At 46.0% G+C, this 27192-nt stretch overlaps 1 protein-coding gene across 2 annotated transcripts; it reads left to right on the top strand.

Moving 5' to 3' along the window:
* The first annotated feature begins 1263 nt into the window (after positions 1 to 1263).
* On the top strand, positions 1264 to 27192 carry xrn2 (5'-3' exoribonuclease 2). 2 transcript variants are annotated; one of them, XM_035422770.1, is made up of 31 exons: positions 1264 to 1484; positions 2350 to 2477; positions 2558 to 2669; positions 3616 to 3727; positions 4196 to 4254; positions 4471 to 4560; positions 4708 to 4780; positions 5286 to 5336; positions 5427 to 5584; positions 5697 to 5771; positions 6039 to 6172; positions 6396 to 6453; positions 6630 to 6737; positions 7241 to 7285; positions 8231 to 8371; positions 8646 to 8690; positions 9989 to 10083; positions 11212 to 11347; positions 12011 to 12118; positions 12227 to 12316; positions 13101 to 13173; positions 13501 to 13584; positions 13991 to 14088; positions 14196 to 14275; positions 14412 to 14468; positions 14601 to 14669; positions 15150 to 15278; positions 15710 to 15879; positions 21926 to 21986; positions 24462 to 24597; positions 26769 to 27192. In XM_035422770.1, exons 1-31 carry the CDS (start codon positions 1410 to 1412, stop codon positions 26829 to 26831), a joined length of 2913 nt encoding a protein of 970 aa, XP_035278661.1. In that variant the 5' UTR covers positions 1264 to 1409; the 3' UTR covers positions 26832 to 27192. The 2 variants fall into 2 exon arrangements, with proteins under 2 accessions (XP_035278661.1, XP_035278662.1); XM_035422771.1 differs by lacking the exon at positions 8646 to 8690.

Raw genomic sequence — 27192 nt, 5'->3', positions numbered from 1 at the left:
GACGTAATGTATCAGAATTCCAGTGGAAGACAGACTAGGGCCAGGATATGTTCAGGGCTTATTTTAATATTACATCATCTAATCCATAAACAGTACTGTCCTCATTGTGACAGAGCCAGTTGACTGCCTCATAATATCTATATACAAGAGGGGTTTGAATGACTACTTTTAACATTGTCCCGTTTGTAGACTTTAAATGGACACTTAAAAACAAATTAATAATTAAATATCCAACAGAAAATGCTATTTTCCTGACTGCTGTTAATTTGTTATAAGAAATAGTTGTCTTCCAAGGTACTATTCAGAAAAGCAGCAAGTATTTATAATAGCCTAATATAGTGTATATTGACAGCTACTGTATGTATGTGGTCACCCATTCCATTCTAAGTTTGCCTCAGCAATTAGTTTCTTACGTGGTCCACCTTCTTGGAATATAATTCATATACTTAATGTGTTTAATACATGACAGGGCATGTGGTTGAGCTCTGTTGTACAGGTGCTGTACTGACAGGTTATACACGGCTGTTGGTTGTCACATGTACCAGTAAAAAAAATTTAAAAAATTTAAAGGCCACGCTCAAACTGGCAGTTAGCAGGTGCAGCCAGTAAGTACATAAAGGACTAAACAATGAACAGGTTTAAAATTTTAATTTTAAAATTAGAGCAAGCGTTGAGCCTGTTCATTGTTTCATGTACCTGCCCAGATAGCGAGCAGTTCTTGGCCAGATCTGCACCGGCTCTGGTCCGAAGTCAGCACTGCTGAGCTGGAATCAATGCAGATCCCGGCTGGAGTCACTTCGGTGAACATGAACTCAAACCCAGTAGCAGTCACAGCCTGACTTAAGCTCTTTGAACTGAACATATGATGCATTGTACTTAAATCCAACATAAGAAAGCTATCTAACCTCTTTATCAAATTAAAATGTTGTTTTCATACAGTATATTTTTTTTAATTAATCTGGACCAGTTATTTGTGTTCATTGGCTGTCTGACGAGGCAGATGTCATTTTTATTTTATTGATATACCTGATATCTTCCCCAAGAGACATCAGCAGGGAAAACAACAGTCGTGTAGCCTACTAGTTTTCAACACACAGTTATTTTTGTACAGGTTTTAAACCTAACGTCGTATAAATCTACATTATTAGAAGCACCTTGGAACTTGATTTTGCAAAACGTTTTAGACCCTAGGTCGCTTTCCCGAAAAAGGGCAGGATGAACCCTCTTTACCCACAATTCCTTGATGTAAGGTCAGTTGATTAACCCGGATGTGCATCACGCTTTTGATAAGCGCCGCAAAGCAAGACGTGTGAACCGAAGGAGCGTATTCGGCTTTGCTGTTTTTTAACTAAGCAGGTTTTTAATATATCGTTTTTGTTTATTGTTTCGTTGGTTGGTTTTTATGGGAAATGGGAGTCCCGGCATTTTTTCGTTGGCTGAGTCGGAAGTATTCTTCGATTATTGTTCATTGTGTGGAGGAGAAGGTAAGCTCTCGTGTTTGCTTGTAAACAAGTCGGAATGGATTTGGGCCTCAAGCAGAGATGCACACTTCTGAAGGAACTGTACATCAGTTTATCACCTTAGTACTTGAAATTGGCATAGTAATTTGAAAAGAAGTAACTAACATCTTGATTTGTCCGATAGATATTTATTTAGCTAGCAATATTATTTCTTGTAATTTGGCTAACATAGCTGTTGAAATAGCGATGACTTAAATTTATATTTTCCGACTCAGTGCGACACCGTTAATTAACGGTGAAGACTATGTGAATGTTCAGCATTTGAACGAAACTCCCGGGATTCGCTCTCTATTTAACTTATCTTCTTTGCGTTTGATAATTTGTTGGCTCGTTGATTGCTACTTGCTGGTATCGTCTTGCAGTGATTAGCTTCCTCGCTACCACACTGGTCAGAGAAACGAGCAAGCTAGGTGGCTAGCCCGCCATCCCAAAGCATATTCTAAGATCATTTTAGTTGCGTTTTTTTAAGCAGTTGGCAACATCGATATTCTTCTCTTTGGCCAGTATGGAACAGGTCTCAAACAGAAATCGTTACGCAAACATTTTTACAATTGAAACGCCCCCGCCATTACAAATCATAGTACGGTGATTTCGATTTTGATCAATGAAAGTTTAGTTCCCTAAGGTTGCGCAATATTAGCTACCGCGTGGGTATATAGGGGCAACTTTGGTGCCATCCCTCCTGAGAAACTCGGTGATATGGTATTTTAAATGACCGTTAAGTTCGGAACCCGGTAAATTCTTGGGCTGCGATTGAGGAACAGATTCACCTGCATGATTTCGATATTTTAGCACGTCTACCTGTCTTACCATCTTGTTCTTCTCTTAGTCAAAGGAATGCAATGGAGTCCGTGTACCTATTGATACCACCAGACCAAATCCCAATGAAGTCGAGTTTGACAACTTGTACTTGGACATGAATGGAATTATCCACCCCTGCACACACCCCGAGGACAAGTGAGTAGCCAAATTACTGGGTCTTATTGTTTGCGATCGGTCCTGTTCACTTGGGCTAACGCTGTAATTTGTATTCTCAGGCCTGCCCCAAAAAATGAGGATGAAATGATGGTTGCTATTTTTGAATATATTGACCGCTTGTTCAATATTGTTCGTCCAAGAAGAGTTCTCTATATGGCCATAGATGGAGTTGTGAGTATAATGCTTATTCTTCTAGTGTCATTTAAACCACATTTTCCCAATCTGGGTTGACCCCCTTTGGTGGGGTTTGAGTGGCTAAGATGGGTCAGAAGATGTGTATGGAAAACCATCTGCTCTGTTCCCAGTCTACTGACATAATCCAATCAAACACTGCACTGGCTATTGTGCATGTACAGATAATCTCAGATCCATCTTTTACTGGATTCAAAGCTTTGAAAGTTTTGGGCCCAGTTACTCAAATCACTGTCCACGAGGGCTGAGAACTGCTGGTTGTCCACCCTCCCTTTACCTGGGAGTTGATTGTGAGGACAGTCTGGCCAACCAGTAGCACAAATTGTTCATTTAATTACCCGGGAGAAAGGAAAACCAGGGCTGGATTTGGATGCTTGGACCAGTATTTAGTATCCATGGTTAAGGGACACATGAAAACGTAATGTGTTCATTGCATATGCAGGCTATGAATAGTCCGGGCTTGTGTATATCTGAGGTTTCATTCACCCACTAAACCTTTTCTGTAGGTGTGGTAATTCTACCAAACATTGTAGGAATGTACACTATATTGAGATGATCAGTAACTTTTCAGTGCGCTGTTCAATTAATTGCAAAAAGTTTTTTATGCAATTGCACTTTCAATAACCGTTGATTAATTACCTCTGCCTACATGTATTCCAGTAGTTGTAAATGTATTCTGGTTTCTGCCGTCTATGGTCTTTTATTCTCTGTTTAGTTCTCAGTTCTTGCCTCTGTCTTTAAGTGTTCTATACCAAAGGCTAAACCTAAAACCTAGAAATGTCAAACCCACATTCCTCTGTATGAGTGTTGATTCCTTTGAATTGGTGTGTTTGGATATAATTTAAAAAATGTTTTTGTAAACACGAGCAAAGGCAAAAATAGTTCTGTTGCCAGGTAACAGTGACCATAGAGCTTTTCCTTTTAGGCCCCTCGTGCCAAAATGAACCAGCAGCGGTCGAGGCGATTCCGTGCCTCTAAGGAGGGGGTGGAGCTTGTAGAAGAGAAACAGCGAATGAGGGAAGAAGTCATCCAGAGGGGTACGTGTTTACGGCGCCGCCTAAACTGCTACCCGCCCGCCGCTAGCAACTTTGAGGAATTGAACTTAACGTGTACACTGTAGTCTTTAGTAAACTCTTACATGATCATAACTGTTAGAGAAACATTCTGCTCTGCAGAAAGATTTGGCTGCATATGGATATGCCTTGCACATGACATTGCAGGACCAAGCCAGCACTATGTCAGAAAACCAGCTACTTGAGATAGGGATTCTGCTGTAACTGAACCCTATTGCTGCATTGGCTCCTCCCAGTGATGTGCCAAGTGGCCAATGCTAACGTTTGTGAGAGATTCCTCTCCTCAGCTTGGCGTAGGCTCTCCAATAGTACTGGTCTGGGCTGTAGTTTGTATGGAAAGTATTTGACAGTTAGGCACCTTTTTAAAGTGTTTTTTTTAACTGGATAAGCTTAAGCTTTACAAACTTCACCGGTTTAATCTGTCATTTCTAGGAGGATATCTGCCACCTGATGAAATTAAGGAGAGGTTTGACAGCAATTGCATCACACCAGTAAGTGAACACTACAACCCCCTTTCTTTCTGTTTATAGATATTTGAGATGCAATATCCCTAGTTTAGGATTAACCTGATGACTAGGTTAAGTGATTTCTTGAATATTGATGTATCAGAACTCGCGCTAATGGAACGGACGCCGGTACACTCCCAGAGTCGGTGTCTTATTACGTCCTCTGCCTTTTCATGGATGCATTTGCGCGTGTACTTTCAGGGCACAGAGTTCATGGACAACCTGGCAAAGTGCCTGAGGTACTACGTTGCTGACAGGCTGAGCAATGATCCAGGGTGGCGCAACGTTACGGTACATGTACCTCTTGAGTCCTTCAATGGACGTCCACTTGCTTGTGTTTTAAGTGGTTTTGCAGTGTTGCGGCGCGCTCTGTTGTACGTTTCATCGAATAGGATTTTGAGCATGTTTTCTCAAGCACCGGTGTGCCGTTTCCTCCAGGTCATCTTGTCGGACGCCAGTGTTCCTGGGGAGGGAGAACATAAAATAATGGACTACATCAGGAGGCAACGAGGTACCTTGATTTGATTTTGTAAGGTGTTAACACTGTCACAAATATTCGGTTAGAATGTTCTTAATAATCACTATTAGTAACTGAAAGCAATGGAGTTCTAGAACAAACTCTTAGAAATTTTGAAAAGAAAACATTCCAGAAAATCTGCTCTTCAAAGGGTTAATATTCTGATACATTTCAGATGGAATAGTCTTCACAGTAGTCGGCCACTAGTCTGTCAGAATCAGTGGAATTTATGTCTCCCCATTTGTAGGTTTTCTGGATATATATACAGTCCACTCCAGTCTGCAGTCGTGCTAATTATTTAATTATGTTCAGGTATTTTTGCCTATACAGCTAGTTTTGTTGTAATTTGACTGCATTTTCTACTGGTATCTGGATTTTTTCATGCCACAGTAGTCTAAAACAATAGCAATTACCACAAGACTTTTTCTAAACTTGCTGAAGGCGACAGGCTTGCACATGTTCGTGGGACCTTGGCTAACTGGTGCCGCTCTTTCCCCAGCCCAACCGAACCACGATCCCAACACGCACCATTGTCTTTGTGGAGCTGACGGTGAGTTCCGATCGACTGGAAATGCATCTTCTAATAACCTTCTGCTTTAATGCTTTTCACTGACGAAGCCGTTCCCGTTCCTGCTTTCAGCCGATCTGATAATGCTGGGGCTGGCCACGCACGAGCCCAATTTCACCATCATCCGGGAGGAGTTCAAGCCCAACAAGCCCAGGCCCTGCGCCCTGTGCGGCCAAGTGGGCCACGAGATCAAGGATTGCCAGGGCGTGGCCAGGGAGAAGCAGGGCGAGGTACCTACCTTCCGTTTAGGGAAACCCCCGAGCACTCTGCACAAGTAAGCGTCTCTCTACGGCGAGCCTCTAAACCGGACCAACCGTGTAGTTCGATTCTGTGTTTCGACAGCACGACCAGTTCGCCGATACCCTCCCTGCCTCGGAACAGGAGTTTATCTTCATTCGCCTGTGTGTTTTACGGGAGGTATGTAATCTCGGTGTCTTCTGACGGTGTGCATGCTCGTGTTCAGATGCCATGCATTGTAGCTAGCCTGACGAGAATTAAGATTCAAATGATTAGCAGTTCACTTGTTATGCACACGGCAGCGTGTCCTGTGATTGTAGTGCATTTTGCTTGGACTTCATGCACAAGCTGTTGTTTGCAACTAACGCAGTGATAGGTTTTAATAATGAACTTCCTCCTTGGCCTTTTGTGTTTCTAACTGAGCTCAAACTTCACATTTTAACACAGTACCTGGAGAGGGAGCTGACCATGGCCAGTTTGCCTTTTCCGTTTGACTTCGAAAGGAGCGTCGATGACTGGGTCTTCATGTGCTTCTTCGTCGGCAACGACTTCCTGCCCCACTTACCGTCACTGGAGATCAGGTAGGCTCAGCCGAGGCGGGTCTCCAAAAACCCCAGCCTTTCGGAAGGCTTTCCCCAACAAGTGCGGTCACGTATTCCAGTTGTGCTTGAGTTCACGAGTTTCACCATTAAATGCTTTGAAATTTTCCTGGTGGACGCCGTCTTAAATGACGTTGACCGCACGCCTAGCCTTGCGTTAGAAAAGGCGGCACGGCGCTAATTCAAACCTTGACTGTCTGTGCAGAGAGGGTGCCATTGATCGGCTGGTCAACATCTATAAAGACGTGGTGCACAAGACCGGGGTAGGTGTCTGCGGCCCTCGGCTCCAAGATCTCGTACCTGACTTTTAACCCTGTGAAGAACCCAACAGCCATCCCTTGCCACTTCCCAATACTCAATACACGCCATGAATGAAACGCTTTTTTGATTTAGCTGAATGGAACTGTGTTTGACCGTCTGGTGCATTTTGGCCCCGCAGGGATACCTTACAGAGAACGGGTTCGTCAACTTGGAACGTGTTGAGCTCATCATGCAGGCCGTCGGGGTGGCCGAAGACAACATCTTCAAGAAGCGCAAAGAGGACGACGTGAGGTTCTTATTTTTTTGTTAACAACTGTGTATGAGGTGAGATTATTTGACAGAAGCTCATTGCAGCAAAGATTGAGATCCATTACAGCAGTTATACATTTACAATATATTTTTGGGAATTTATTTTGCAAGTGAAGAATGTAATGTAACACCTCATTTCCTGTGTGGGCTATTTGAAATGGCAACCGGTCATGTTTATTATTGAGATGGCAGTTATTTGACAAAGGTATTTGAAGCTTAAATCACTTATGTCTGTCTGTGTTCTCATGTATATTGGAATATATAGCTTTTTCCATATACTAAAATAGGTCTAATTTTTACAGTCACATGGTTGAGCGTTACTCATGTGTTTTCACTATTCTGTCTGTCCGTGCCTCTCTTGAGGTGCTGGTTAGCAGTGAGCTTTGATTTTAAGGACTGTCCCTTCCTTGTGAGAGAAATCTCCATACCCCTCTGTGTTTTGCAGTGTTTTAAAACAGGCGTTTTGTTCCCTGGCTGTAGGAGGGTTTCAAACGGAGAATGAAAGAGAAGAAGAAGAGGATGAAAGTAAGTGGAGTTAATCGCACTCATTAACCAGGAAGCGGCCGCACTCAAGTGGATATTTTCGGTCCTCGTACGCAGTTTTATTTTGTGAGAAATAAAAAGTAATAAGAAGAAGAAGCAATAATTATTGTTATGGGGACAAACGCGTCCATCTATGGGATTTTTCATTTTGTAGGGAATTTTTCAAAGATTAAATGTACTTGTAACACCATTCCAATTAACGTACCATTATCTGTCTCCATTGTCTTTCTAATTATGTCTCCCTGAAAGCCGAAAGTCGTCAAATAGATTTCCGTTGTGTTTCACGGAGGTGACAAAAGTGTGGTCATGTCCACAAGGTGCTTTTTACAAAAAATGCTTTGGTCTTTTCTTTGATTATAGTGAATTCGTTTTATATAAAAATGGAGTAATGTGGGAGTAATGAAATGGCTTTGTACTGATTCTTTAGAACCCATGCATTGAACCCATGCAAGGTCACCTGGCAACACGCATGGAATTCAAAGGCTGTGATCTTTTATAAATCTAATCGTTTCTGGGGGAGGTATGGTTGCCAGGTCTGGAGGGTTAAATATGTCTCTTACAGATTTCCAAACCCTTTACGTGCAGCAGTGTTGATTTTATAGCATACAAGTGGACTTTATATGGTGCCCATAATGAGCACAATGAAGAGGAATGGAGTGACATTGTAAGTGCTGTTGGACAAACCCTGTCCTGGGAGAGCATGAAGTGTGCCTGGATTTCATTCCATCCCAGCTCTCCATTTGCCTTATTACATGAATTCCGTGCATGATCGAATGAGTTCAACCAATTCTTTAGAGGGCGGTCAGCATAAAGCACACAGTCAGGGGTTGTCCTTATGTTATTACGTGAAACCAAAGGAAAGTGTTTAATCGGACATACCGAGTCAGTTATTAAAAGTAATAAACGTTCTGTTGCCCCCCTCCCCAGGCAGAGCAGCGGCCTTCGTTCATGCCCGGGGGGCAGTTCGCTCCCCATGCCCTGGGCGGGAGAGACAGGCCCCAGGCCGTTCAGAACGCCCGCCATGCCGCCTTTGACATGAGGATGCAGGGCAGAGACCAGCAGAACAAGGTGAGGTCACTAACCCGTCGCTGGCCTGGGATACAAGCATGTGCTACCTTGAGATTTGTGTCACATAAGAGACTTCACACAGTGTGTGTGTGTGTGTGTGTGTACGCTTGTGTGTGTGTGTGTGTGTGTGTGTGAGTGTGTGAAACTACCACTCGTGCCATGTATAGTGTATGTTTAGGTTAATGCATTTGTCCATGCGTTTTCCTGGCCTTTATTGCTCACTTATCTGAGTGCACACGGGATTTGACCTCATGCTTCTCTGGATTCTTTTCAGGACGCCGCTCAGTCTTTGAAAGCCATGATGAGGAACGGCAACCAGGCACGTGGTTTTTCGCATTCTCTAGCTTTTTGCGTCACGGCTATTTTTAAATGAAAAAGGGGGATTTTGTTTTTGTTCCGAAGGTCAAGCCTTCGAATCGTAAACCCATTAGTTTCGAACGAACGGGGTTCCTCCTGCAAATACGCCCCGTAATGCACATCGATGTTCTTTACGGCCCTCGGTGAATTTCCGCGGCTTTTGCGATCCGCTCGTTGCCAACGGAGGAACGGTTTTCCGGGCCTTCCCCGCTCTCGTTTCCGGCGCATCGCCCCGACGCGTCCTTGAAACGCGTCGCTGCGGCGGCGTCTCGTCGCGCTTCTCGAAATTAATCGTCCGCGCGTTCGCGACGTCGGCCCGCTTCGCGACGACTCGCGCGTCACCGCCGCTCCGTCTCGGCCGTCCGTAAAAGGATATTAATTCCGTCCCGGCCGCCCCGAGCTCCGACCTTTTTAATTATCGCCCGATTCGCCGCGTATTTATGAACACGCCAGGGACAATGGCCGGCGCCGCCATTAGCACATGAATGGCGGTCGCGGCGGAGGGGACCGCGGCGGCGAAGGAAGGCCTTTGTTCCGCGCGCGCTGACCGAGGTCAGGATCTCTCATTTCGCCACCCAGGTGAGATGCTCGTACAAAGAGCGCTACATAAAACAGACCGAGTGGACGCACAGACTCACGGTGATGGGGGGGAAAAAAAAAATGTTTTAATTTCAGTTGAGCGGGGCGCATGCATTGATTAGGAAGCGTGTTGGTGCGTGCTGCATCCATTTAGACCAGGGGTGGGCAGTTCTGGTCCTGGAGGGCCGGTGTGTCTCCTAAGCAGGTTTTTGTTTCCGCCAATTACCCCGGCTATATTAGCTAACTGGCTGTACACACCAACCAGTTACCATGGCTATATGAGCTAACTGGCTGTACACACCATCACTGGTTCACAGTAAAATGTTTCATAAAGGAACACAAGAACAGTCTTGGGCTGTCATTCATGTGCTTATCAAGTAATGTTGCTAAAATGTCATATGGCAAAAGTGTCAGGGTTAAATAAGTAATTAAGGCCCGGAAGTTGGAAACGGATAGAGAACTCGTCTCTGATTCAGACGTACAAACAACGTCCAGTTACATGCAAGATATTTGACAAAACTGCTCTAGCGGGTCCCTCAAGTGTGTCAGAGCGCAAGCGAGTCCTTCAAAATGGTCTTCGTTTCTTCGTTTCCGCAGAACAGGCTCTTTGGTTTCCTTCTGAACAGGAGTTAATCGGCAGATTTTGAGAAACGTCTGACTCCTGTCGTCCTCTCTCCGCAGTCTTCCGCGGGGCCCAGCGGTGCTCTGGACGGGAAGGGTATGAAGAGGAAGGCCGACGACAGCGACAGCGAGCCCGAACCCGAAGATAACGTCAGGTGAGAAGGAAAACGTCGCCGTTCGGCGGTGCCTTCCGTTGCACCGTTTTATTTTTATTTTTGTTTACGGCGGAGTAGACGACCCGCCCCTCGGCTCGTCCTGCAGTCGGAACCATCTCTTCCGCCCCTTCCCGACCGCACCCCTCCGCCAGACAGCAAAAGCAGTCAGGCGGGAGCTGTCCGATACATTCCTGTGAGACGTGGCGCTAGCCGGCGATGCTAAGCCCGAGCCCAAGCAAGCCCGTTAGCATTCGTGCAGGCTTTCTCGCTTTCCCTGTGGGACCCAGCGATGGATTCGGGTGGTCTGCTGCCTGTCCGTGTTTGTCGGTTGCTGGAGTGCGGCGGCTGGAGTTTAAATTGTGCACTATCGATAAAGAGGATTGAGGATGTTTGAAAATAATAATCACTGTCACAACACTTACTTCGATAAATGACTGAACTACCAAACACTGCTTCTGTCTGAACTATATGTAAGATTTACGTGTACATCAACACAGAATTTAAGCAATGAAATAAAATGGGAAATTTAATATATTAAAACATTTTTTTTATACTTAAAATGGCCTATCTTAGAAGCAGCAGATTTCCCCTTTGCCATGTACGTTCTAGTTCAGACCTCGGTTAGATTAAACCGAATAGCATGATTTGTATTTATAGATATAGATGTAGATGTAGATTTATAGAATAAACGCACAACTTATGCAATTAAATGTTCTGAACCTTAATGAGAAATCTGACAGAATGGAGATTGTAGCTTCTCCTGCTGTGCGCTGCTGGATTGTAAGACTCGAACATTAATCATTCAAATTAAACTCTTCGCCTGCAGTGAATATAGTCTGCTATTGATGCGATTCGTGTTCGGGTATTCTTCTGAAACCCGTTTTCTAAGGTTGAGTCTTATTCACCTATTATGCGCCATGCTAATGTGCCATCTGATTCATAATGGCTGGAGCCCTAAGGGAAATCCTGCCATAGGCTCCATATTTAAAGCGTATTGACAGTATCGTCAATGGAGATGAATGGCAATATCGTCTCCGCTACGTTTTCAATTTGCCCTCACCGCGGTTTTAATTGACGTGAATCGCGAGGGGAATGTCACGAAACCGAACGCGGCTCTTTCTTCCCCAGGCTGTGGGAGGAGGGCTGGAAGCAGCGCTACTACAAGAACAAGTTTGACGTGGACGTGACGGACGAGGCGTTCCGACGCAAAGTGGTCAGGTCCTACGTGGAGGGCCTCTGCTGGGTGCTGAGGTACTACTATCAGGTAAGGCCCGGACCCCAGCACCGTACGGTTCATCGGCAAGTCAGCTACTAGTCAGCGGAAAAAATTAATTTACGAGTGGCTTTTAGATATCGTTTTTTTTTTGTTGTTTTTTTTTTCTTTGAAATCCTGTCCTCTCTGTGCCTTTCTTTGACGAGCGTCATTTAGAATTCTGGTGGACGGAATTGTCTGATGGGCAGAAGTGGCTGCATGCGCACTTGAGAATACTAGGAATTTAAAATAGGTAGTCGCTCTAAATCCTGCCTGTTGGCAGAAGAGACCTAGAGATTGGTGTCTGTTTTTTTGTTGTTACACGTTGACAGATTGTTCTAGGGATTTAGTATTTTGGGTCTCCAAAAATAATTTAAAAAATAGTTGGTCACAACACTGAATATCACCAAGTGTCTGATCATTATAAGGCTAAGCTGTTTATTTGGTGAAGCTGCAAGAAAAACCTGATCAAACCCATATTTGAGGCCATTTTTCTGTGTTGGTAAATGCGGGGTGGGGGTGGGGGGGGGATTGTGAGGTGGCTTTTTTATTTTATTTTATTTTCAGCTATGTGAATTCTAACAGCACTACACTGACAGGGATGGGAGGGTGGCGGTGGAGGGGGGTTTGGTTTTACAAATTCAAACTGTCTGTCGTTTTGATTTCTGCTCGCAGGGCTGTGCTTCCTGGAAGTGGTACTTCCCGTTCCATTACGCCCCCTTCGCCTCGGACTTCAAAGACATCAAGGACCTGTTCACCGAGTTCGAGACGGACACCAAGCCGGTGAGTCGGTTTCCTGCTTCACTCTCCCTCGGGTCTGCCGGCGGTTTAAACTTCCTCCTCCTGGCGTTTCGCGGACGACGCTCAATCCCGTTTTTTTTCCCCCCGCAGTTCAAACCCCTGGAGCAGCTGATGGGCGTGTTTCCTGCGGCCAGCGGCAACTTCCTGCCTGAAACGTGGCGGGTGCTCATGAGCGACCCGGTACGTCCAGCACAGTTTACTTACCAGTCAGTGTGTGCAGCTAACTCGGCACAGTTTACTTACCCATCAGTGTGTGTCCAGCACATTCTCAACACAGTTTACTTACCCATCAGTGTGTGTCCAGCACATTCTCAACACAGTTTACTTACCCATCAGTGTGTGTCCAGCACATTCTCAACACAGTTTACTTACCCATCAGTGTGTGTCCAGCACATTCTCAACACAGTTTACTTACCCATCAGTGTGTGTCCAGAACATTCTCAACACAGTTTACTTACCCATCAGTGTGTGTCCAGCTCACTGTCAGCAGTTTACTTACCCATCAGTGTGTGTCCAGCTCACTGTCAGCAGTTTACTTACCCATAAGTGTGTGTCCAGCACATTCTCAACACAGTTTACTTACCCATCAGTGTGTCCAGCTAACTCTCAGCACAGTTTACTTACCCATCAGTGTGTGTGCAGCTCACTGTCATGAGTTTACTTACCCATCAGTGTGTGTTCAGCACACTCTCAGCACAGTTTACTTACCCATCAGTGTGTGCAGCTAACTCTCAGCACAGTTTACTTACCCATCAGTGTGTGTCCAGCACAGTTTACTTACCTGTCAGTGTGTGTCCAGCTCACTGTCAGCAGTTTACTTACCCATCAGTGTTCACTGTGGGATCATTTTCTCTGTGCAGATGCCGTGTGGTTACTGCTGGTTTCGTATTTGCCACTGTCCTCCTCTGTGTATTTTTATTTTACCTGACATTGTCTTTTTCCTGATCTCTCGTCTTGCTCTCAGGACTCCTCCATCATCGACTTCTACCCCGACGACTTCGCGCTCGATCTGAACGGGAAAAAGTACGCTTGGCAAGGCACGTGAAGCGTCCGCTTGTTTCCAGTTACCGCGCGGTTTTCCGTTTCCTCGTTTGACTGTTCTGGCGAAACTGCGGATCTTGGAAACGGCAATCGTTAATTTACACGCCGTGTCCCCGCTCATTTAAAAAGATGTTTTGCGGCGTCGTTTTCTACAGCCCTTGTTGGAGGAGAGCGCATTGCAGTGACAGCATAATTTACGTGCCTGGCGCTTTGTGTACGTGTTCCCAGTGCAGTTTAAGCCGCCTGTGTGTGTGTGTGTTGTGTGTGTGTGTGGGTGGTGGAGAGTCTGAGCTCTGGCCTGTGTTGTTTTTTTGTCCGCGCAGGCGTGGCCCTGCTGCCCTTTGTGGACGAGCGCAGGCTGAGGGCCGCGCTGGAGGAAGTCTACCCCGACCTCTCCCCGGAGGAAGGTGAGTACGCCTCTGTGCTCCCCACGCCACCTACGTGCGTCCATACACGACACCGGCGGAGCGAGAGGGAGTTTTTTCTGGCTGCAGAGATTCGAGGCTGCGGCTCTGCTTCGGGCTGAATTTGCGCTCCGCGCGTGATACGCGGTTTCTGTTTTATTCAGAAAGTTAATTTTCCTGATGTGCAGCGATTCCAAGTCCCCCTGAATTGAGCGTTCCTTATTTCTCTTTAACTGTTGGAAAGCGCAAAAGGAAATTGTTGACCTTGATGTCACGGCACTCCTTTCAGCTCTTCGTATGAAACCGAACTGAAAGGGCGTAGCGTAATTAACTGTTCCGTTTGGTTTATAACCCCCCCCCCCGTCTTGCGGAGGCTGATGCCGTTGCACTTGGTTTTTTTTGTCTCCAGTCAAAAGGAACAGCCTCGGGAGCGATGTGCTGTTCGTTGGCAAGTCGCACCCGCTCTGCGACTTCGTACAGGAGCTGTACAGCGCAGGTTCGAGCGAGGTGAGGCCTGCGGAGATTTTGGCGGTCTCCCGCTCTCTTTCCGTCTCTTCAGAGCGAGCGGCGTGACCTCTGACCCCCTGACCCCTCTGCCCTTTCTCACTGTCCAGGGCACTGAGATGCCTCCTGAACTGTGTCATGGAATCCAAGGTACATTAAATCTTGATGAAGAGCCTATTCTACCAGATAAGTAAGGAGCAGCGCTTTATCTTCCTCTCTCTTTCTCTATCCGTGTTTACTTGATGCCATTGCTTCCTGTTATTGCGTACACGGTTCTGCTGTGGAACGCCGATGGGAAACGTGTGAAATGCTCTGTTTGCTTTCAGACCTGTCGAGTCCCCCATCCCCCTGTTGAGGGACCTGGCTCAGAACATGGCCATTGGGTGAGAACATTGTTGTTGTTTTAATGTTGTTTAAGGCATTGAACAGCTAGAGGAATGATGTACTTTTTTTTCCAAAGAGGTTGCTGGCGTACAGGTTTCTGTCCAAGGCAATAACTGTCTTTCTCTTCGCAGAATAAAATTCAAGGATCCGCAGTTTGAAGAGGGCTTTGTGTTCAAAGCTGTAGTTCTGCCAGGAGCAAAGTAAGCGATTTATGATTCCTCCATTTTAAGTAATACATTGGTTTTAGTAAATACCTGCTACAATCTAGACCTGGCTGTATAAAAATGATCATTTACTGCTAATTCCTTCATAAGCGTTACATAGTAGCTTCATAAGCACCATGTGAACATTCATAAGTGCTTATGTCGATACTGTGAATGTCCGTGTGCAGCATTTGTGAATTCATGTAGCGCTTATGAAGGAGTTGTAGAGTTTTTGCAAAGGACCATTCACAGGTGTTGCTGTACACCACTTTGTTGTAGTCCTTGTGCACTGTGGGAAATTGCGCAGTCTAGTAGCCTGCCTGATCACTTGTGGAAAAGAAATTCTTGCGTGTTAAATGGCTGACCCTGAATTATTAAATATATGTGAAGCAATATGTAACGCATCTCCTCGTAGTCTGTTAACTGAATTATAAATGATGCAATCTTTATGCTGACTTTCCACACCCTTCCTTTCAGAGTCCCCACGAAGGTGCTGAAGCCAGGGGACTGGGAGAGGTCCAGCCAGGGCCCTTGGAGGCCCCAGCTGGGGTTCAACCCCAACAGGCAGCAGGCCCACCTGGACCAGTCAGGCTTCCGCGCTCTCGGGTACTCGTCGTTAGCTCGCTGAATCAGACTCTTTTCTGCATTCTCATTGGCTAGCAATCTGACCCTAAGGCACGGTAACTGCAGCTCGGCCAGTGGCGGCTGGCTACGGGTGCTGCAGTATCGGACTGGGCATAATTATGCGTGGGGCAGGGGTGGAGCTGAGGGGATATAACAGGGAAAGCTTTTCCAGGTGGGGTGCGTGTGCAGGGTGGATGCACTTTCTCTTTTATTGTTATTTTCTCTCCCCCCCCACCCCCCTGGCGCTCAAATAATTTTTAGATTCATTCCTAACTTTTGGAGGGGAGGAGAGGTCAGAGAAATAGGAAAAATATGGCAAATGTTAATGGTGTTTGTTCTGGAACACAAAATCAGACATCTCAAATCTGGGGTATAGCGCTTTTAGCATTGAGTTTTGAGTTCTTCTCTTGCAGCCACGCCATGAACAGGGATCGACCGGCGGGCGGGCAGTACAGCAACACCCCGCCTCCCAGCAACTACCGCCAGGGCCAGGGCAACTACAACCGCGGCAGCTTCCACCAGGGCAGCTACCAGCAGGGCGGCTACCACCAGCAGCAGGGCGCCCACATGCAGCCCTACCAAAGTGAGTCCGAGCCCCCCCGCGCCCGCGGGCAAACTCCTGGCACGGGGATCCGGCAACTCGACCAATCGAGCCAATCGGCGAACGCGAAAGAGCACGCTAGTCGTAGCGGTCGCGCGGTGGCAAGCGCGGTGGACGCGGTCCAGCCGTTCTCCAGCCGGTTTGCGCCGCTCGCGTTCAGCCCAGTCAAAATTCACGGTTTGTCCTTCGGAGGTAAATAAGGACGGGGATGTTTAGCCGTGGCCGGTTTTGAAATTAGCCGCAAACGCGCGTTTGCCGACGCTCGGAGCGGGCCCCCGATGGGTATTGTCGAAGGAAAATGCGCAAACGGGTTCGGTTTCACTCCTCTCTTTCAGCGTACGGTGCTTTTTTTTAGACGGGAATGTTGATTGTCCTGTGTCCCCTATGCTTTATCGTCTCACTTCAGTTTTTATTCCTCTGAAGGGCCGTTGCATATTTGGTAATACAAGCCCACACGCTCAGCGTGGTAAATTTGGGCTGCATTTCCCCTTATTTGTCCCTCCCCTTTCCCTCTCCCTCTCTCTCTCTCTCTCTCTTCCCCCCCTCCCCTCTTCTGCCATCCCTCCCTCGGTCTCCCTCCTCTCATTCATCTCCAGCTTAGGCTTTTTTTTCTCTCTCTCTCTCTCTCTCTCTCTCTCTTCCCCAACAGCGGCTCTCTGATTTGACTTTGATGCGGCCAATTTGAGCTGATGAATAATCTCGTCTGGATGGCTGATAACTCGCGGGAGTCAAGTGCGCTTCCGGCGGCACTCCATGCAAATGGGGGGGGGGGGCGGGGAGGGGGGGGGGGGCGCGTTTGGCCTCGGCCAACGGCGGGCGGGCGAGCGAGCGAGCCTCCGTTTCGCCCCGGCGTTCCGTTTTTTTTTTTTTTTTCTTCCCGCGGACAAACCGGCTAATTAGCCGCGTTTCCCGAAAAAGGCGGTTTTGATTTGCGCAATCAGTAAACAGCCGGGCCCCCTCTCTCGGCGGGCCCCGAGCTCCTGATTCAGACGAGGCGTCGCTCGACAAGTTCCCTGAGAGTTTAATTCACGACCTTGTTCGTTTTTTTTTCGCCGTTCGTGTCCGCGATTAAAATTGTCGTTTTGGCGCCGTACATTTTGACGGCCTCGTTTTCTTTTTTTTTTCTCCGGTGAAGACGCCTCGCCTCTTCGAGAAAATTTACCGTAATGAAGAAGAATGTTTCCGTGTGAGCCCGTTTGCGTGTTCTTGGTATGAGAGAGAACCCCCCTAGCCTTTATGACCGTATCATGGCCTTGCATTTCTGTCGTGCCCAGACACCGGAAAAACCAGCCCCTGTTAGGGATGTTTGAAATGGATGGCACTTTAAATCCATCATCATTGCTATTCAGGATTTTCACCGCTAAATATGTATCGCTGCTTGACTCTGGGTCTTAATTTAGGCTAATTCTCTGTGGAAAATCGAGCCGGGCAAGAGGCAGGATCTCCCGGTCTGTATTGATGACCGTCTGACCACTTGTTGGTGCGGTTTATAGACTGGTTTTTATGGAGTGCTGGATCTCTTGAGTCGGCACGTCAGAACTGTTTGCTCAGTGACGCTCGTAATGACCCTCTCCCTCAGATTTAAGAGAGCCGGTGCGTTGAAAGCTATTTGCTTTTTAACTTCATCTCGAAAGCATACGCAGCTGTTTTGGATTTTTATTTACATGTAGTACTTTATCGATGTAACTTAGTGAATCACCTTGTGGGAATTCTATTCGAAGGCCAAATCTGGTGAATGGCTTTGCAGAGCGTGACGGAATTTATTCTACGTATGTGGGAAAAGAAATTAAGTTGAATTACTGAATCAAAATGGCAGCTTTCTCATTAAAGTACGTGCTAATATTAGTTCTGTCTGTAAGAAAAGCGAGAATAGTCACATTACAAAGTACTGTCTAAAGATTTCCTGAAAAGCTTTTGTGTGATTTTTAAAAACCGGTAGCGCCCTGCCTACGAGCCGTGAGTCTTTTTGGCGACAGACTCTACGGCCACACGGAAGCCCCTCAGGAAAGGGCCGTCCCACCACGCGCCGGTGAGAACGACGGCAGTCTCTGCGCGGCGAGGATCGACGGTTGTTAAAAACGGGGCCGAAACTCTGCGTCCGATTGGCGCAAAAGCTTCTTTTAATTTGTCCGGGCCGCGGCCGGCCGGCTTAAACTCTGCGCTTAGACTCGGAAAGCGCGCTTCGAGAACGCGCATGTGCGCAAAACCCTGCTTTTATTTCCTCACAGCGACCCCCCTTTTCAGAGCGGGGGGGGGGGGGGGTCCGGCAGTGACCCCGCTCGGTGCTAATCAGCATGGGCGAGGGTGGTGTGGGGGGGGGTGGGGGGGCGGAGGCTTTTGTGTGGCCAGGGCCAGGGGAGAAAGGCCCCGCCCCCCCCACACCCCACACCCCACCCCCACCCCCCCCCAGGGCTGATTAGCGCAGGTGGTTTCGAGGGGGCGCATTCTGTGTCCGTAATGAGCCCCGCGGAGCGCGGCTAGACGCTCCTGGGGGGGGGGCGTCCCCCACCCCCCCTCCACCCTCCAAAAAAAAAGCCTCCAGGAGGACTCCGTTTTATTGGACGTTGCCGCTGGAGAGGGAGGTGAAACCAAGTTAACTTTCCCTTTCACCGCTCGGGTACCCCCCGCGGGGAAGCCTCCAGGCTCGGCCCCGCAAACAGGCCGGGCTGTTTTGTCCGCCCTAATTAAAACAGCTGGTGGTAAAGCACCCACTGTCCGCCGAGTCTCAACCCCAGCCTTTTTCCGCACGTCCGTAGCCGTATTTGAATAAGCGACGTACTGCCGCCCCCTGTTTATTTTTAACGTGTTTAAACGTTTTAAAACGTGTTTTTTTTTTTAAAGTGTACCTGCAAGTTTCGGTTCGGTTCCCTTTGGTAATCGCGTGAAAACCATTCCGCAAGAATGGACGTTGGACGATCATCCTTTGCACGTTTCAAACGGGAGTGTCTGAAGACGTTTTTTTTTTACCAAAGTGCTGTCATGCAATCTGATTGTAGCGTCTCATTCTAACACATTACAGGTTGTGTTTTTTTTGTTGTTTTTTTATTTTTTATTATTCCCCCTCTTGTTATCAGCTGGATACATTTCCCTTCAGCCGTGACATCGTGACCCAGGAGGAACGCTATTGGACGAGACATTAGAGACCCTCTTTTATATTAGTGGCCAGCGAAAGAAGGGATTTTTTTCTTTTTTTTTGTAGTCCTGTTTGTACACTGCGTCACACGGCTCCGGAGCTCCTATTGATTTTGAGATCATTAGCTGGCGTCCGCGGGTTTATGAAGGAGACTAGCGGGCGTCTCATTGTCGTTCGCTCTTTGGGGTTTGGATGCGCGGTGGCGGGCGCTGGAGAGGAGGCAGCCGGCTACCGGGACGGTAATTGGACGGAAAGTGGGTGGTCCGCCCTGCCTTTTGGCCCCCTCCTCCCCGCGGGCTTTTGTCGTCCCGCGAACCCGAGGGCTGTGGGGGGGGGGGGCAGGGGGGGGGGCTGGGCTGTGTGACGAAGAGATTATCGCGTGTACGTAAGCTTTTTCGCAAATTTGACGACCTTTCAGCCAAATTGGGCAGATCCGCCGCCGCCTGTCCGCGCTGCTTTGTCGCCACGGCGATATTAAGTTGGTCTTCTTTCGAGCGCGTTTGGACCGCAGGCAAGGGGGGGGGGGGGGTTTGGAAGCGCACGGTTGCGCGGCGTCTGCACGGCGTCTCCCAGGTTTCGACGCGTAGCGCCAGCCACGGTTCCCGCCTGTTCGAATCTTTTAGGCTCGCGTCCGCGCGGACTGACATCAACTTCTCTCGAGGGTTTTGGTCACACTTGTTCCTGGTTATGGTTATACACTTTGTTGTACGTCGCTCTGGATAAGAGCGTCTGCCGAATGCCTGTAATGTAATGTAATGTAACTTCAGGACGTAGACTTTCGGGCCATCTGAGTCTTTTTTTTTTAAAGAACATGTTCTGCGATTTTTGCCTGAAGAATTTTTTGAAAATGCCTCCACAATGTGTCAGCAAGTCTACGCAAATTGGCACTTTTGCTGAATGGAGCTGCAGAATGCTTTGAGCTGTAGCGGTCTTCATAGAAACCGAGCACTTGGCTCAATAACCCTGCGTGTGATTAGGCAGACGCGAAACATTCTCCCCCCCACCCCCCAATTTGAATTCTGGTTTAGAAATGCAAGTTGCTGCTCTCCCTGAACTGATGTTCTTCACCCCACTATCCCACCCCCTCCTCTCTCCCCCCCCCCCCCCCCCCCCCCCCCCCGCAAACCCCCTTCCCCAAAGTTTCCACACTTCCATTTTTAAACCACTCGCAAGACCCCCCCCCCCCCCAATAAACAAACAAGTCCAAGACGTGCAGCTGGCCCGTCACCCTGGCAACCAGATTGGGAAGAGGTGGTTTGCTACTGTGCTACTATAAAAGTACAGCTTTGTGAAGTCTTGCGAGGGGAGTGCACAGGGAATGCTCCAGCCTTTCATAATGGGGGCCGGCTGAATTATTTAATTTCCTGTGATGAAAAGCGAGCAGAGAACTCTTTGAGTCGCAGTCTGAAGCGTTCTTGTGCCGGAATGGATGCAATTGTGCCTTTTAAATGAATCTCCATTGATTTGAAATTGGCTCCGTGTGTAGCTTTGGAGTATTATAAGGGGCGAACTGTACTGAGTTAATACATTTCTACAATTTTGGGAGCTGTTAGTTTTGTTTTTTTTTTTCCATGGGCGACTAAAAATGTAGCATGAAACTCCAGCTCCAAAATTAAGTGCGCGTGTTGAAATTTGTGCCCTGTCAATAAGACAGTAGTGGTTGAATGCCTCAGCCGCACTAAATATGAATATATATTAAACGACATATCCACACAGTATATAGCCTAGATGGGTTTAGAGTTGTAAAAACACAGTGGGGCTTTTTTTTTTACGTTATTGCTGTATTTGAGTAGCCTTGATGAGCTTGCTTACATGACCAGGAAAGGCACATCAATCATAGAATGAAACTGTTGAAGGGCACTTGATTTTGGTTATTCACGGCCCATGTGGAATGTGGTCAGTTTGCGTTTTGTAGTTGCGCGTGAACCAGCACGAGATGTTAGCCTCTCTCTGGATCACTGCTGCTGTATACCAGTTGGCTGACGTAGGCTTGTCTCAGTGTTCGGTTTAATGGGTGGCATACGGCGCACGAGCCTACACCCGTGTAGTTAGCACTACACCGTCAATACCGGTGTTTTGTAATTACAATTTAATAAAAATAAAAACCTTAAAAATAAAACTGAAGCTAAAAATAGAAGTGCATTTGCCGAGTTTCATTTGGGCGAGTAATTAAATGTTTTTTTATTTTTTTTATTTCCATCACAAAATTGTGCACATTTTATCAACATTATTTAAAGTTGTGGATACATGTGCTCTTCGTTCTCTTCACTCGTATTTGGAAGTATTCATGGCAAAGGTTGACAATGTGCAAATCTATCTGCAAACTATCTTCGAGCTTAACTTTTGTTAGCCTTTATTGTCGGGTTTGCTGAAAGCTAACGGGTGTATATTTTTTTATTAAATGTACTTGGTGATTAAAACTGATTTTTCTTCAATTAATTAAAACTGGTTGCAACATATGATAGGTTTTAAAGGGAAGTTTGGTACCAGTGTCAAAACGGTAGCACTGTGACAAGTCTTGGCTGATGATGGTAGTCAACCAATTTTGTCTGCACCAATATGATCAAGCTAGCTTTCTTGAACAAGTTGAGCCAAACACATTTTTATTTGCTAGCAGGCCATGGAAATGCACTAGGCTATACTACACGTCTAGCCTCGCTGCTACGTCTGGGTATGCTGTAAGAAAAGTGTTTTTCTCATTTTCAGCTAATTGTCACTGTAATGTATCTATTTTCACTTTATATAGGCCCCATTTGAACAGCATGGAACAAATAGGTCAGTAGTGCACTGCGTGGGAAGGCATGCAGTCTTAAGTGGAATTTACTCCTAGCTTGTTCATCTTTTGAAAATATTATACTGAATGACTTATTTTTCTTTTCTCCAATTCTGTAACAGATCCCAGACAACCTGTCCATCAGAGTGCACCTCCCCTCTTCAACCCACAGGCGTACCCAGGGTAAGGAGACCACAGCTGCTCAAAACTTTCCAACCGGTAACCGCGTATGGGAGAATGGTGCATTGTGTTATGTTCCGTACCAGCCATTGGCAGAAGGCTAGATTGTAGCAGGACCAGAAGCTTGTGTTGGAAGTCCCTTGTGCACGTATGGACTTTTTTTGGCCTTGTTTTTCTACGCCATTGAGTCGCCGTGCAGTTCCACCCCAGGGGGGCTTTAAAATCTGCATTAGGTTTTGGGCATGCTAAACAAATTTCTCTTTAGGAGGTTCGCAGAACTTAATGAGGCATAGCTAATGGAGCTCCGCCATTATCTTTTCCATGCCGCCGCCGCAGCGTTCGACACAGACCAGCCATTGATTTCTTGCTTCAGACCTCTTGAAGTACTAATCAGCTTCTTTGGTTCGGCTTCTCGGGCCTGACAGGCCCATTGTGGGCCCGTGTCACCTGAGGTCAGTAGTTATTAGTGGCGACTGAAAACAGTTTCTTTAACTACTTACGGCCGGACTGAATCGAGCGCACGAAGGAACCTGGAGGGGGGATTACGGAACCCGGGCCCCCGCGCCGGCCCCGCAGTGGGAAGACTGTGACATGGTTTCGTAATAAGGGATGGGAGCTCTACCCCCCCACCCCCGCCTGGCCCCCTTTTCCCTCTGTAGAGGAGGAATAGAACAGGCTATGAGGTTGCCCCTGGTTTTTGGGTTTTTTTGTAATGCCACATATTGCACAAACATAATTCGCAGCCAACAGCAAGCGCCTGAATTTGACCTTAGAATTAAGCCTTTTCCAAAAAGCGGAATGTTGCTTGTGTGTGTCCGTCAGTGTCTCTAAGATAAAGGCAAGTTTCATTTAGGCTACTTGTTGTCATCACATTGTTTAAAGTCAGAATTGCTTTTTAAATCCTATAATATGCTCCTTAGAATGCAATATCCTGCCGAAGAATTAAAATGTGTGGCCTTTTTTTTACACTTCTGGAACATTTGACAAGTACCTCGACATTAGTTTCTTAAGTAGTATAGAATTTTAATGCTGTGTGCAGGTGGTTTCAGTGAATTCTATAAATCGAGCACGGCCTCAGTACCTAATACCACAAGATTTAAAAATATGGATGCATTTTAAATCTTCGGGAGGGGTCCGGGGGTCTGTTTTTGTCAACTCGCAGTGCCAGAACGATAGGACATTATGCCAATTAAAATCTTTCGCGGCACTTGTCAATCCAAAGCATCCTTTTTTTTTTTCGCCGAGTGCTGAAAGGCGGCCCCCAGCTTTTAATCATTTTGCGCAGAGGGGGGATTAGGGGAGGGCCTTGGCTAGAATCGGCCGGGAAGGGGCGGAGCCAGGGGCCTGGGCGGGGCCCGGCTGGGAACGAGGGGCACCTTTTCTTCTGCCGTGGTTGCCTTTAAGAGACGGACATTTCGCTGCATGGGTTCGACAACAAGCGTTAGCCAGGGAAAATCTGTTTTCATTGTCACAGTCCTGCCTGCTGTTCACTGGAAACCAATCGGAGGCCGTACACAAATTATTGGTTTGAGGGATTAAATCTTTGGAATCGTCATAAATATCTGATGTGCCATAAATTGATATGACAACATGATTAGATACTTTTGCTGTACTGTGTCCTGTTGATATAATAGTTTGGTAACTAGCATGCTTCTGTGCCTACGTATTAACCTTCGAAAAGGTTTACTTTTATTGGACTACTGTGAGTTGTCTTAAGTAGGTTTTGTGAATGTAAACAAGCATTTGACTACCACTTGTACTTTGAAAGTAGGCTATATCTTTAGGTTAACTTACCATTTATCGATCCATTTCTCTTCCCATTATTTTGTAGAGGTTATGAGCATGCGGATGCACACAAGTGTACAGATGGTGAATACAAGATTATGCAAGCTATGAATTAATTCCTTTCATGTTTGCTGGCACAAACGTGTTGTTTTTTTTATATACATGAATATGTTTGTGTCTCCATGTAAATGTGTATTCCCAACGTGTCTATACCCAATTAGCGCTTATGTTGCTAGGTCACCGTGGTCAATTGAACGCCGCATCAATAGAACTTGAAAAGGTTTCTCCCCCGATCAGACCTTTTGACATATCAAGTAGGATAATGGATGGGAAAATTGGGAAAGAAGGCCCCTAACCCTAGATTCAAAATAATCGGCGCTGCGAATTCATTTGTGACCCGCGGTTGACAGGAAAGAAAAGGCTCCAAAAAATTCTCCCGTTTGAATGAATTTCCCCTTGCTTCCACCCGAAGCATTCACCAGTCTGGAATGTGCTTATCACAGAAGGCACTCCACTCCGTTCTTTTAAAGTGACATTTGTCGGGTTTATATATTTTAAAAAAATAATAATAATTGAATTCGGTTGAACATTGTGCATTTGGTAAGGAGAAGCCTTGAAATGCCCCGGCAGCCCGCTGCATCGCTGGCCCCGTGTTCGAAACGGCCTTGCGTCATGGTGTCCTTGTCCACGCAGGCAGCAGTACGGGCACCAGGGCTGGGACAGGGCGATGCAGGGCCAAGCGGGCGCCTACCTGCAGAACCAGCAGCGGGGGCACGGCGGACCGGGCGCCTACCAGCAGCAGCAGGACAGCAGCCGTGGGCAGCAGCAGGTGAGGACGCCCCCGGAACACGTGGCGCGGGGCAGCCGTGGGTCCCGCTCTCTCTTCACAAAACATTTAAGAAAATAATCTCAGGTCTGTCATTTGTAATCTGAAAAATTAAATCTAATCTGAAAATAAGAATTTTTTTCTTAAACCAAAATTTACTTTGTTTTGAATTTTCCATTTTTTAAATTATTTTGATCTGATTGTCAAGTAGTGCGATCTAGCCATTGATAGTTTAGCTTCCGCAGTATTTAAGCTTTTGTTATGTTTGCGATCCTGTATAAGGAGTATGCGATGTGCACTTCGTACTTCACATGCTACGTGTTTGAACTCTGTTTAGGGGGTGTGGTTTGTGGTGGAAAAACAGAGGGCACAGTAGTGTTCCCTGACAGAAAAATGGCCGACTTGCCTCGCTCGCTAGCTTTATACACCTTTTTACTCTACTCGATCACTCTGCCGCTTAACAAAATGGGCTGAGTTGCCGTTTGCCGGTGTTCGATCTGCCCTTTGTCCCCCAGTATTCAAATGGTTTTACAAACGTTTGAAGGTTACATAAGTTGACATTCTATATTTGTTAATCTGAACTGCAATTTCAGCGTTGCAATTCTGTATAAGTATTTGTGAAAAACAAAATAGTTTTTTTTTTTTTTCTTTTTACCCGGAGAAAGCACACACCACTTTGGTGTAGGCTGTTAAAGTTCGCCAGGGGGACGTGTCAGGCCATTTTGCCAAAATAAAGTAACACTACAAAAACATACTTGGAGGAGTAAAGTTGTAAGTTGAAATCACAGCTGATAGAAGGCCGACAATGGATGACGGGGAAAAAAAATGAAGGGAAATGTGTGAAACTAGACTTTGAGACGATCTGTGTACACGTGACCTCAGTGCACTGGAAGTATATTTACTCCACGAAAGGCAGGTTACAAATACATGGTCATTAACTCGATATTTATTCCTCACCAAAAGCAGAGCCAAGCTAGGTTTCACAGTATGAAGTTATTAGGCTTAATTTTGCCATTCAAAGCCATGTGCTGAGAGACGGATACAGCTACGGCCATTTGCAACAGTTGAAGGCACTTTCTGTTTTATTTAATTGCTGGAATTAGCTTTTCAGTTGTAGTGGTTCGTGTTTATGATCCAGACTTAAATTAAGTGTGCACACGTGTTCATGTGTAGGAGCGTTTGCTGCTGACCACTTGCTGTATTGACCATTTGTTTCACTCTTAAATTTACAGTAACTGAAAGGAAATTCCTTCAAATTACTTTGGGAAATGAAAATTTTAATGTAATCATGATCCTCACCTAGTATTGTGTTAGCTGGTTAGTTCATTTTCACTGCTTGCTGTACTTGGTTAACTCTTGAATTTACAGTGAGAAACTTGTAAGGAAAACTTCCTATTGCTTGGCTAGATACAGACGATGGTTAGCAGGATTAATAGCCCATGTTATTCAATATATCAGCTGCCAGCAAGCTTCTTAGAAATGCAGTTGACTTAATCCAGTTATGTTGCTGGCTACTTTTTTTTTTTTCTTCAAGCTGTTTGGATATTGAATAATCTGAATAGGCTTCCTGAATCCCTAGTTATCCTGTGTTGTACTGTGATCTGTTCTCACTAGCTTTGCTAATATAACATGTTAGCATATATAACGATGGTAACTGCTATGTTGACACTAATATTTCACCTTATATTAACATTGTTCTCATTTAGTTTGGAAAGATCCTTTATCCATGGAGTTGGTTTAGCATGAACCTATTTATTCATCTTTGTTAGAGTACAGTTGTGCACCACTATCCAGCATTTCATACCCAATTTGAAGATCAAATTTGTAGGTTGTACTCTTAAAAGATGTTTAGGGTAAAATGAACGTGGAATTTTACTAGGGTATTCTGTCAAGTGTCCATAGCCGAGACTGGAGATAATTCTATACGCCATCATTCCACAAAGAGCATTTTCCTTATTTGAGTCGGGAAACAAATCTGACTTACCACATAAAAATAGGTTTAAACCAAAAAACATTTGTCAAGCTAGCGAATAACTAAATTTGGCTGTGAGTTTTGGTGACATCTAATTAAAAGATAATTTTTTTTAATGATGTAATGTTTTTGATTTCACAGGTAGTGTGTGTGATGTTTCCCTTGAACAAAACAATTCATTTGTACCTGTTTTGTGTTTTAGGGATACAACTCTGGAAGGAGTTACCCTTTGCCACCTCCAGCAAGAAGATACAATTGGAATTAGTCTGGGCCCTGGCCTAATGTCAGGATGAGGGAGAATCTGATTTTTGTTTTTTGTGGTTTTTTTTTTTTCTTATTTCCATTTTTGTACGGTCCGCTATCAATTGTATTTTTCCTCTTTTACCCAAGTCTGTTCTTATAACATGATTTTTAAGCTGTATGTGCGAAGCACCTCAAATACAAGGGACTCCTGAATGACCGTTTCATTTGTCTTTTTTGTAAGCCTGTAACGTGGGTTTTTCACATACTCTTATTACAATAGCCGCTTCTAAAATAACGAAGTCCACGCTTTGCAAACAAGTCTGTTTGCTTATTTTGCGGTTTACTTTAATCTGCTTGTGGTATTGTGTGATTTAAAAAAAAAA

Source organism: Anguilla anguilla, chromosome 6 (genome assembly GCF_013347855.1).
Source record: "Anguilla anguilla isolate fAngAng1 chromosome 6, fAngAng1.pri, whole genome shotgun sequence".
NCBI classification, from domain to species: domain Eukaryota; kingdom Metazoa; phylum Chordata; class Actinopteri; order Anguilliformes; family Anguillidae; genus Anguilla; species Anguilla anguilla.
This window is presented reverse-complemented; position numbering and strand designations above follow the sequence as displayed.

Bases quoted from the DNA above. Each gene is read 5' to 3' on its own strand.
- xrn2 (XM_035422770.1), top strand. From the start codon at position 1,410: ATGGGAGTCCCGGCATTTTTTCGTTGGCTGAGTCGGAAGTATTCTTCG. The intron at 4,561-4,707 runs GTACATGTACCT...CGTTTCCTCCAG, and splicing joins CAGGGTGGCGCAACGTTACG to GTCATCTTGTCGGACGCCAG. The intron at 8,372-8,645 runs GTGAGGTCACTA...GATTCTTTTCAG, and splicing joins GCAGAGACCAGCAGAACAAG to GACGCCGCTCAGTCTTTGAA.